At 35.9% G+C, this 11,647-nt stretch overlaps 2 protein-coding genes across 5 annotated transcripts; one reads left to right on the top strand and one right to left on the bottom strand.

The window, feature by feature from the left end:
* The first annotated feature begins 4,941 nt into the window (after positions 1–4,941).
* On the top strand, positions 4,942–6,330 carry LOC127126131 (non-specific lipid transfer protein GPI-anchored 16). The gene is made up of 4 exons (XM_051055000.1): positions 4,942–5,466; positions 5,555–5,581; positions 5,823–5,891; positions 5,969–6,330. The coding sequence occupies exons 1-4, from the start codon at positions 5,151–5,153 to the stop codon at positions 6,196–6,198; spliced, it is 642 nt and encodes a 213-aa protein (XP_050910957.1). The 5' UTR covers positions 4,942–5,150; the 3' UTR covers positions 6,199–6,330.
* Positions 6,331–6,352: 22 nt separating this feature from the next.
* Positions 6,353–10,293, bottom strand: LOC127126129 (type I inositol polyphosphate 5-phosphatase 4). 4 transcript variants are annotated; one of them, XM_051054998.1, is made up of 14 exons: positions 10,098–10,290; positions 9,930–9,996; positions 9,730–9,817; positions 9,350–9,418; positions 9,156–9,243; positions 8,952–9,056; positions 8,238–8,856; positions 7,958–8,151; positions 7,759–7,867; positions 7,514–7,662; positions 7,088–7,422; positions 6,901–6,973; positions 6,678–6,810; positions 6,353–6,573 (listed from the first exon to the last, which is right to left on the bottom strand). In XM_051054998.1, the coding sequence occupies exons 2-11, from the start codon at positions 9,957–9,959 to the stop codon at positions 7,185–7,187; spliced, it is 1,689 nt and encodes a 562-aa protein (XP_050910955.1). In that variant the 5' UTR covers positions 9,960–9,996; positions 10,098–10,290; the 3' UTR covers positions 6,353–6,573; positions 6,678–6,810; positions 6,901–6,973; positions 7,088–7,184. The 4 variants fall into 4 exon arrangements, with proteins under 4 accessions (XP_050910955.1, XP_050910953.1, XP_050910954.1 ...); XM_051054996.1 differs by having other exon boundaries at positions 9,930–9,993; XM_051054997.1 differs by having other exon boundaries at positions 9,930–10,290.
* Positions 10,294–11,647: the final 1,354 nt, after the last annotated feature.

The raw sequence follows: 11,647 nt of genomic DNA, 5'->3' as shown, positions 1-11,647 counted from the left end.
GAAGGAATATATACTTTTCTCATAATCTTTTTTGCACCACTGTTAAGTGTTTAGTACATACCTAACTCTTATGTCAACTGATGGTGAGAAAAACACAAGAAGGGGGTTGAATTATGTTGACTTTTTCTTCTTTAAGCCTTTTGAAATTCTGCTTCTGAAGGTTCTTTATCAGAGTCTGAACACAAGATTTAGAGACTGACTCAGAAAACTAGTTTGACTTCTGAATGAACTTACCAGATTCTGATTTGGATGATCGAAGTTGACATCAACAGATATTTAAGTTCATAAGAAAGAAAGTAAAAGCAAGAACACAAGTAGTTTATCCTAGTTCCTCTCATAACTTGAGAGCATTCCAGTCCCCTTACACTTCTAAGGGATTTCCACTATAACCAAATCTGATTACAAATGCTCAAGCACACAAGCAAGAGACTTCCTTTTCTTACACACACATGTATAAGACTTTCTTGATCAAACATACAAGTTTGAGACTTCCTTGCTCAAGCCCACAAGCTTAAGACTTCCTTTATCAAACACACAAGTCTGGGACTTTGTTGCTCTAGCACATAAGCTAAAGACTTCAAATGCTCAAGCACTAAAGCAAAAAACTTTTGACTCTATAACAAATTGCTAATAGAATTGGGTGATAACTATAATTGATATACAATCAGGGGTGTAGACAGAATACAACTTAGAAATACTCTAAGACTTAATAACTTCTAAAATATACACAAAGTTAAGATGTTCTAAGTATTGTAATTTTGAAAGAGTATCTTTTCTTTGAATGCCAATTAACAGAGTCTGTAGCAGAATGTTGTTTTGGAGCTTGTGATCTTCTTCTTCAGCCTTTCTGCTCCTTAAATAGAGAAGAGAGAAAAGAGACATTGGATACTTATACCAAAAGGTTGGACTAACTTTGTACTTGATTAAACATATCAACAAAGCACCTTTCTGCAAGAGGAATTATTCGTTGAGGCTCAGACATCCAAGAAGAGATTTTTCCTTAAGTCTTCACGTGATTAAAAAGTATTTGAGCCTATCAGAGTTGTCTTGGTAGAAGGGCTTCTACTTTAAATGCCGACTTTCCTTCAGACTTCACTCTTCAGAGGCTGATCACATCAGAGTCCACTTCTTGGCTTCTAAAGCTTAAGAGTCTGGGTCACCAGAGACTGACTTTCTTCAGAGTTGACTTCTTCATAGTTAGGATCTCCATCAAAGGCAGAGCCTTCAAAAGTGATCTTCAGAGCCAGAGTCTGATCTTCAGATTCATATTCAGATTCCTCAGCATTTTTTCATTTGTTCTTAATGATAAAATCCTACATACTTGAACATATGTTAGAATACTCAATTGTTATTTAAATACTTTATTGTCATCCAAACCCAACGAAAATGGTATTAATTGATTTTGTTATAATAAACGGGACATTAATAACTTCCATAAGAGGTGTGGGAGTACTTTTCTGAAGGGGTTCCGGAGTTACGTGGCTGGACTCGAAATATGGAACAGACTCGAAGAAGGTAACATCAGCTGATATGAGATATCATTGTAGAGTATGTAAATATCAATTATAATCTTTTTGGGATCAGTGATAACCAAGAAAGACACACTTTAATGATCGAGTTGATAGTTTATCAAGACCATGAGAGAGATTGCGTACAAAACACGTAGACCTAAGAATCAGGGAGGAATTTGGTGAAGTGGGGAATTAGGAAAATGGATGAATGAGTGATTTTAATGTTAAGGACATATGAGGGCATGCGATTTATAAGATAACATGTCGTTAGCACAACATCCCCCGAAAACCAAAGTGGAACATTACCATGGAGAAGTAGGGTCTGAGTGGTTTCTACGAGATGCCAATTTTTGCGTTCGACTACCCCATTTTGTTGAGGTGTGTGAGGGCAAAATGTTTAATGAAGAATACCATTATGTGACAAAAAATTTCGAAATTTTTGGGATAAATATTCACAGGCATTGTCACTTCTTAAGGTACGGATAAACACACATAATTGAGTTCTTATTTCTCGATAAAATTGTTCAAAAATAGAAAATAATCTAGATCTCTTCTTCATTAAAAATAACCACGTGCAACATAAAAAAACATCAATAAAGATTACAAATACCTAGACTCAAAAGTAGAGACAGTACACGAGGGTCCCAAAACATCGGGGTGGACTTAAGCAAAAGGGGACGAAGCTCATTTATTGACTCGACTGGGAAAGTGATTACAAGTATGTTTCCCTAACTGACACGACTCACAATGTAAATTATATAATTTGGATAAACTTGGCACCAAATTTTATAGTTTGGGAAAACCTAGATGACCTAACTAAGGATGGATAGTGAGTAGGGAATCTGCGACTGGCCATGTCTTAGATGACACTGAGAGGCAGTAAAGGCCTTAAGACTCACATCTGATGCCAATTGTTTGTTCAGAACTCCGATCATGTAGGGTAACATTACCGTTAGTGAAGGTGGCAATACAATCCAGAGAACGCGTTAAACGAATGACTGGAAGTATATTAAATGGACAATTAGGTGCATAGAGAACAGAAGTAACAGAGAGAGAAGGTAGAATTTGAACAATACCAATCCCTTCGGATTAGGTTTGAGAATGATCGGCAGAAGTTATAGTAGGTAAGAAACTAGAGGTATAGAGGTAAAGGAAAAGATCTTTATTACCGGTAACATGATCAGACGCACCAGAATCAAGGATCCAAGGGCCAAGAGAAGATGATTGAGAGAGGGAAATAGATTCGTTACTAGTATGTGCAACCAAAGTAGTAAAACTAGAGCTCTAATTATTCTGACACCGCCTGATGAAATCATTGTAACTTGGCTTAGAGCTCTGAGGAGAAGGTGATGTTAAAAGAGTGACTGAATGATCAAGTTGAGTTGCATTCACCTGGCGTGGAGGTTTGCCATGCAACTTCCAACAACGGTCAATAGTATGCCTAAGTCGGTTACGATGGTCACACTTGGGACCATGTTTGGAGTTGGATGACCCTCCTCGAATGCGATTTTGATATTTTCCAAGGGATGCAAAAGCTGAAGTATCACCTAGTGCAGGGGGAGCAAGATATGGAGGGGAGACCGGTCCAAAAGCATGAGGTGTAGCCAAGCGTGACAGTTTGTCGCTAACTACGTCATAGTTAGAAATAGTAGAGCTTGATAAAATCTAGTTACAAACAGAGTCGAGCTCTGGTGATGGTCTGATAAGTGTTATGATCATGAAATACTTACATTGTTGTTCGGCATGAGTTGTTACATCTACTGTGAAAGGCATTAGGGTTATGAAATTTGCTTTCAAGGCATCAAACTTACTCAGATAAGCTTGCATGTCCATATTCTCTAACTTTAGAGAACTGGGTTGGAGGATGACACTGTATATACATTGAACATCATTGGAGAAGACTTTCTTGGCCTTTTCCCAAACCTCATAGCAAGTGGAGAAGGCTTGGTACTGCGCTTGGAGATTAGGTGCTATGCAAAACCTTAACACAATGCACATAGAGGCATCGATTTTTTTTTCCATTTAGCGCGTTTGGCGGCAAAAACATCATCCACTTTTATGGTTAGGTGATCTTCAAATCCCTGACCGTGAAACCACATTTTGACAGCAACAACCCATATGTTGTAGTTGGATGTCTCGGTTAATTTTTCACACGGAATAAGTGGAACTTTGGTAAACGAGACAAAATCGGTGTCTCTCATGGTGTAAAATAATAAAATCGAAGTGAAATCAGAGTTGTTTGAATTGGAGCACAGTTTTTTGTAAGTCAAAAATAAAAATCGAGGTCGGATCTAGAACCAGGACTGAACGACAAGTGGGGCGGCGAAAATCGCACTAGAATCAGATACCGGACGCGCAGGGCAAGCGGTGGTGTCCGAGTCCCTCGCGCGGAGGTTTTGACGATGAGTGGGGCGCGTAAGGATGTTTCTAGCGAGGGTTTTTCAGGGGTGGGCCGGATTTAGGGCAGGCGGTTCAGTCTGCGGTGGTGGTGTGTCAAAAATTTGTTGGAAGCGGTGGCGGTAGTGACCGAGTCGTTACGAAAAACTGATGCTGGAGTGAGTCACGCACTATTTTTTAGATACGGGACGCGCAGGGCAAGCGGTGGTGCTTAAGTCCCTCGCGCGGAGGTTTTGACGACGAGTGGGGGCGCGTGAGGATGTTTCTATTGGCAATTTTTCAGGGATGGGCCGGATTAAGGCAGGCGGTTCAGTCTGCGGTGGTGGTGTGTCAAAAATTTGTTGGAAGCAGTGGCGGTAGTGACCGAATTGTTACGAAAAACTGATGCTAGAGTGAGTCACGACAGTGAGTGGAAGGCAAACTGGAGTTGGGACACGATTTTTCAAAAGGAAAAAAAATCATTGAAAAATAGTGGGTCAAACGGATAAAACACGCTAAAAAATTATCTCATAAAATGTTCTAGATATCATGATAAAAAATATAATTGAACTTAATTCATCCCTATAAAACTACCTTATATTCATAAGCACATATGCAATATAATATATGATGCGGTACTCTAAGCAATAAAAAGACTAATGTAATGGGAAAAAATACTTCCGAATAGTAAAACCAAATAACGTTATAATTGTAGTGATTAAAATCATATTTAACCTTAATACAAATATTTTTGAAATAAACTAGCATTCATCTCTATCCTGGAAAATCTTTCTATTTCTATGACTTTTAAGTTATATAGGATGTAGGATAAGCTTTTTATCAATTAAGTGATGGTGTAAAAATTTCTTCTTCATCAGTGTATATAAACTTCATCAGGGGTACTTTTTCATATCCTAATACTCAAATCATCTTGCCCCTATCTTCACATTTAATTTTCAACTCTTATTTGGAATTTCAATTTTCTATCAACATCATGAAACATATTATAAACTATAAAGTACTAATGAACTATAATAATTGTGACAAGCTCCATTCTAGCCAACTATACCAAACTACAACACTAACGGAAGAAACTAACATGAAAACTCTTCCACTAGAAAAATCAAGGTAGTTGAACTCCTTTATCATATATTCAAATCTACCACTTCTCTTCTCCAAAATATGATTCAACCATTGCACTATATATTTTAATCATTCCTTACCTTACTTTAATCAAAACATAAAGCATTGAATTGTTTTCAAATGGCATTGATATCATTAACATTCCTAATTATAATCTCCTCATTAAACTTAATTAATGGACAGATTAGTTCATCATCATGCACATCCTCTATGATTAGCAGCACTTTCACTCCTTGTGCTAACATTATTACAGGAAGCACTAATAATGGTTTAGTACCATCAAGTACTTGTTGTGAATCATTGAGATCTTTGATTAGTACTAATATGGATTGTGCTTGTCTTATGATGTCTTCCAATTCTCCTTTTTATCAAATTCTTGCTATGTCTCTTTCACAAGCATGTAACATTATTAATGGAGCTTCTGTTCAGTGCAAAGGTGTAAATTCAATTCGTTTCTCATTGCATGTAATTCTAACAACTAATAAGCCAATTAATTTCTAACAATATTTTTGTTACTATTGCAGTATCAAATTCTCCTTTGCCAGCTCCAGGTATTGATTACTTTTTAGGCCTATTTTAAAATGTCAAATTATATTTATATTAGGTAGCACCAACATCTCTGGAAAAAAATATGTATGTGTACGAGTCAGTCTCAGACATCAACACGACACTGACACGGGTAATTACGTTCAATTTGTTATTGTTTAAAATTATTACTAGTATCGTCTGGTGTCCGTGTTTATGCTTCCTAAAAAATGAATAATTTATGTGAAAATGATTATGTTTTTGCAGGCCCATCAGTTATTGGAACAAATAGCCCAACTCTTCCTTCAAGTGCTCCAACTCCCTTAAGCCCTCAAGGTAGTTCAAAACTTCAAAGTTCAAATAATAAACTCTCTTTTAGATTAAAAGTTAATCTAACATGCCTTTTGGAACAGATTCAAAAACTTTGGCTGTGGATGACAAACACATATACGAGAATCTGCAGTTGGCAGATGCAGGGGGACTGGCACCATCATCGGCACCGATGGAAGCAGAAGCGCCGTCTAAAACTTCAAGAATTATACCAGTTTTGACTCCTCTTCCTCATTCAGCGTCTTCTCCGTCTTATTATTTCTTCTTACCTTCTGCATTATTCATAGGAATAGCAATAGTATTGGTTTGTTAATGTGCAGCAGCATTCATAAACACTCGTACCGATATTATGCACGCAGCTGGTTGCTTTGTGTTCATGTTTTCCCTTTTGAGCTCTGATTATATATATACTGATACACTTTAATATAACTGTTATATACTTATATGAATAGGTCACTATTCAAAAATGTTTGATCTTGAGTGAATTTTATTAATTCTTGGCACAAGCATGATCTTGGCATTATATGAAAAAAGAACAACTTGCTTTACATTTCTAGCATCATCTCAATTTTCCGCCCCTTGTGAACCAAACAAAAAGAGTTATTTCCCTCCCTTTCCTTCCCTCCTCTCAAGTCTCAACCAAACAGACTCGACTCTTAGTCGCGTACTCGAAAGCTGCCACCAAATCCTGCAAAAATCAATTAGCGAGAAACTTAATTCTCTCATAATGATAAAGTAAAGATAGCAATTGTTATTCTTTACTAAGTTTTAGTATGAGCCAATTTTAATTACATTATCTTTTATTAAAGAATTCAGATGCAATTTTCTTTGAATCGAATCGCATAGCCTTCTCCCGCCCTTAATAAGATTGTGAGCTGCAGATATTCATACTCAATAGGTGTTGACAAACTCATAAACTCTGCAGCTGCAACAATGAAACATGGACAAGTTTTAGCACTTTAGAAAAGGAAAACTATAGAGAATATGAGAAAAGGAAAATGGACAAATGATAAACCTTCGTAGGGTCTTCGAGGGAATCAAAAATCTCTTGATCACCAGCGGCTACCATTCCTCATAGCATTGCCAACCTGCAAGAGTTCAAATTACAAATAATTAATAACAAAGTAGAGTTTGAACTTTTCATAAGCCAGACGAAAATAAGAAATAAAATATCGATGTTTTTTTTTACTGAGGTGGATTACCTTGTGTGACAACATAGTTTGATGTTTCGGTCGAAGTCCCCTCAATTAGTCGAGTTGAGCTCATAGAAAGAGAATTACATTTACATGTGTGTATTCATCAATAGAAATGGAAATCAGTGTAGCCATAACCCTGTGAATGTGAATGCGGCAATAACTCTTCTACTTCAATTCTGGAATTCGAACAAGTAGAGCCTTTCTTTACTTGGTTACTGTTAATAGACTCAACTTTTGCCAAGAATATGCTACAAACTGGCCTATGATCAGAGAATCTCGACTCGCCGCGAACGTAAGATAATTGTTGTAAGCCACTTCCATACCACAAGATACGATCACACCTTCACGAATAGATAATTTTATTTGATTAGATTTATAACAACGTTGTTTCAAAATAACGACATTTTTCACTTCATTGAGAAAGAATAGTACCATGCCGGAGTTCTTCTCTTTTGTTTCGAGCGTCTGTCATCACCTGCATAACTGTCAGAATTGTTTGAATACTTATATGTCGGAGGAAAATATATCTTCCCTTCACTCCATCCTGTAAAGACTCGACCTTGTCGCTTCTCTATACACAGCTGAAAGAAAAAGCTATCGCATTGTCAGGTAAGTCTTAAAAGTAACCGATATGGGAATGAAGCATCTTAGTTATTTGGTGGGACAAACTAACATGCCTGGTCATTCTTCAACAAAGTCTTCCAATCATGCATCTCAACAAGAGCTTTTGCTCCACGGTAAGAAAGAGCTATCCGATAATTTAAATCCCCCAGCCAAATTATTCGGCTACACCAAATGAACCAATGCAAGTTTAGCTCTTGAAAATTACGACTTAGTTGCAAATAAATTACAAGTAGAGATGGATGAGGGACATACTCATGTTCAAGAATTGTCTGAGGAGAATTCACATCATTTGTGTCATGGACCTGTGGAAACCTTGTCTTTCTGAGAATCTCCATTACGTCGGAATTTCTCCTTAGCTCATCACCATCCCTTTGACCGGAAGTCAGATGACTACAGACGAAGCAAAAACTTGTTTCGCGCAATGACATACTAATCGATATTGAACCCTGAAAAAAATCCATGAAAATGAGATTTTCTCTTTCCCTGGTACACTAAAAGAACTCTAGTGTTGAAAATAAATTAGCAAATGTACCTTGTTTCCGAGATATCCCATCAATCCTCTTCCAATGCACGACACTTTCATGTTATGAACATCATCTCTGATATCACTTTTCACCCAAACGGTTAGAAATACACCCACCATTTGCTTACTAGCAACCAAACAGTATCTTGAGTTTCCTATCGGTCTGTCACTCTCCTCCATAGGTAAACAACCTCCGTTTGACATTGGCGAATAATCTGTTGTAATCGGTGAGTCTCCAGCTCCATTTTCATCATCTGACGATCCCCACCGACAATTGGCGTCATAGTCACTTGTCCTGTGACCGGATATCATTCTATCACAGACACTGAGACGTCGATCAAGGCATGATTGTGGAAGCGACATGTCATTATCCATTCTCATACTACGACTCATGGCTTGGAAGGATCTCCGATGGAAGAAAGAGGTTGCCTTCTGTCTCATCGATCCTTCAAAATCAGCATCTTGTTCTACAATAGGAGCGGGAATAGGAGACGGAGTATGGTATCCACCGCTTGTTCCCGGAAGGTTGTTCAGCGTCTTCCTTATAAGGGCTAGCCATTTTTTTGCAGGACCATTATCTTCTGTTCCCAAAACATTACCGGCATTGAGAGGCACAATTTCTTGAAACCTGAGTCCAAAAAAACGCAAAAACATAACGCATTTCGAACCTTTTCCCAATTAAAGATTATAATGATACGAGACATTACATAACCCCTAAATTACCCAAGAACGTAGATATCAGCCGGCGGAGAAATGTGAAGCCAATCTTCAAGACTTAAATAACTCGGAGGCGACTTCCCTGCCACATTCCAAGTAGCAACAAAGATTCTGCATTCGGAAGGGGAAAAAAGTTAAATCAATTGAATAAAATTCTTAAACTTCATCATAATCGCAACAAACGGGGTAATTTAAGTAATCGAAGCATACCTATAATTACATACATCGTTAACCTGAGCTTCACCAAGGTAATTCTTACCTCTTTGCATTCTATCTATGTACCTTCTGCTTGATCTCTCTATGCATTGAAATGGTGATTAAACATACTAAATTAGCAGCAGAAGAAAGAACAATAGATTTCTGAAATTTTCGAGCATATGAAGGTAGTGATAGTGATACTGAACCTGTTTTGCTTTTCTTGATAGAACATGTCTCCATTTCTGAGTAGTTGCTTCTATACTCTTCATCAACAACTTAAAAAGGAAAAACCATATAAAAGTTAATAAAAGTTGTGAAATTTGCATCTTTCCATGGTTAATTTACTATCCTATTCAACCAAACACAACAAAGTTAACAAAATTAGTATTAGCACAAAAAGGGTTGAAAATTGAAATGAAACCATATAAGAAGAAAGCAACAAAGGGTAGAGATCTTGCGTTACAAGTAGCACACACCCCTAACTGAAAAAATAAAAATTTCATATTTTTTAACCAAGATTTCCAATCTAATAACCCCAAATTACATAAAAATCATGAGATAACAAAAAAAGTGATTAATTAATCACCTTGAGAAATGATATCATCTGCTTGAAAGTCCTCAGATTTGCTCTTGATATTGAACCATTTTTTGACCAATGTTTTTGGCCATGAAAGCTTCACCAACAAATAAAAAAGCTATAAGCAATTCCAATAATCCCTTAATACTAAAAAAAATAGATAAAAGAAAGTGAAATAGAATAGGCATTTCTCAACAAAAAAAAAAAACCTTGCTCTTCTTCAAATTCTCATCTCTCATTGTTGAGACAAGTTAATACATCAAAATATCATTCCTGCTTGAAGAAAATAAGAAAAAATCTTAAATGGGCAACAAGGTAGTAGTGAAGAGGACAATGCAGAAGAAAACATGAGAGAGAGTAATAAAGAAGGGTCGTACAGAGTAAAGCAGGGAATTTGAAGGGGAATAAAGTGCAGGCAAGAGAGGTAAGGTTGGTTCAGTGTGGAGGGGTTTCCTTTATCTGCAAATTCAAAGACTTAGTTAAGAAACCCCAAAAGAGACAGAGTGCAATGGTTACATTGGTAATGGTAACCCACTCACATAACCCAACATAACATTGTCTTTAATCTTTATGCACTCACAAAAACTATATTCATTTATTTCTATTGTAATTTACTTTCAACTTAAAACAGGATTTTTATATTGAGATTTCAAAGAAAACAAAAAAAAACAAAATAGACAAATGGTTAGTCTTTAGGGTTAATTGTTAGTATACCTTGCTTAAACTCTTGATTAAATTTAAATCTCCCAGTGAACATGGGTGTATATGGGTTGGATCAATCCACCAAGTTTGATCAAACTCATAACAAAATATAAAAATTGGTTGGATAGGGGATATTAGTTTATAAAGTAAAAAATTCATTAAAAAAATCGGATTTCAGGTAAAATCAAACTCAAAGTTAATTGCAATCTAAACAATCACAATTAAATTTTCATACTATCAATACAAAGAAAAATAAACTTGGTGTTTATTGCATATCAAGTGTTTATGAATTGTTTGCACACTAAGTGTTCAATAAACTTGTGTGATTTTTATTTTGATGTAAAAAAAAATTATAAAGAAAATTTTCATAAATGTTTCAAATGAAAATTTGGTTTGAATAGTTATTCTTAAAATGTTATTTTAGGTATTTCATCATTTTATCGGAAAAAAAATTGGATATCAAAATTTTAAAAAATCACTTAATTTTGAAGCTATTTCAAATAGCTTTCATAAAAATCATTTTTGAAATAGACTTTTTTGAAAAAACTGTGATTTTGACTATACTTTGATCTTCAATAATGTAGGTTTATGTCATAGTATATCAAAATTAGTTTTTTAATTTATAAAAAATAAATTTAGAAAAACTTATAATATTTTGAAAAACGTTTTGTAAAATCCATTTTCAAAAATACAAAGAAAAAATTCATTTTTTTAAAGCTAAAACAAACCGGCCCTTAGTTCAAACGTATTTTGTGAAACATATTGATTTACTTTCTCATCATTAGTATACATTTTGTTATGATTCAAACGTATATTCAATTTTTCTGATAACGGTTCAGGATAGACAACAAAGTTAGTTGTTAGTGGCCTCGTCTACTGTGCCCGAGCAGCATAGGTCTCTCACGTGAGAGACCTCATTTTTTTCTTTCCCAAATGAACATCAGTCGTTGGATTGCACTATCACACATCTAATCAAACACTCGCAAACACGTCACTTCTTCCCTTTTATGTTTCTTCCACTTCCACTTCTTGGTTTGTGTCTTCTTCCATTTACGTTTCCTCCACTTTCTCCATATGCAATTTGGGAAGATCATTTCTTCCATTTTTGTTTCTTCCACTTTCTCCATCTGCAACTTTGTTTCTTCCATTGTCTCCATCTGCAACTTGAAAGATCATTTCTTCAATCCTATTTTTTCCCTTCTAAAGATGCAGATTTAAATTTTAA

The sequence above is a fragment of the Lathyrus oleraceus genome, chromosome 3 (genome assembly GCF_024323335.1).
Source record: "Lathyrus oleraceus cultivar Zhongwan6 chromosome 3, CAAS_Psat_ZW6_1.0, whole genome shotgun sequence".
NCBI lineage: Eukaryota > Viridiplantae > Streptophyta > Magnoliopsida > Fabales > Fabaceae > Lathyrus > Lathyrus oleraceus.
Note: the sequence above shows the minus strand (reverse complement) of the source record. Positions and strands in the feature narration are given on the sequence as shown.

What these genes read in the sequence shown, in the direction of transcription:
- LOC127126131 (XM_051055000.1), top strand. Translation starts at nt 5,151, where the DNA reads ATGGCATTGATATCATTAACATTCCTAATTATAATCTCCTCATTAAAC. An exon ending in AGCTTCTGTTCAGTGCAAAG is followed by an intron (nt 5,467 to 5,554) that starts GTGTAAATTCAA and finishes TTACTATTGCAG; the next exon opens with TATCAAATTCTCCTTTGCCA. An exon ending in TTCTCCTTTGCCAGCTCCAG is followed by an intron (nt 5,582 to 5,822) that starts GTATTGATTACT and finishes ATGTTTTTGCAG; the next exon opens with GCCCATCAGTTATTGGAACA.
- LOC127126129 (XM_051054997.1), bottom strand. Translation starts at nt 9,959, where the DNA reads ATGAGAGATGAGAATTTGAAGAAGAGCAAG. An exon ending in AACGATGTATGTAATTATAG is followed by an intron (nt 9,057 to 9,155) that starts GTATGCTTCGAT and finishes TTCCGAATGCAG; the next exon opens with AATCTTTGTTGCTACTTGGA. An exon ending in TGGGATATCTCGGAAACAAG is followed by an intron (nt 8,152 to 8,237) that starts GTACATTTGCTA and finishes GATTTTTTTCAG; the next exon opens with GGTTCAATATCGATTAGTAT.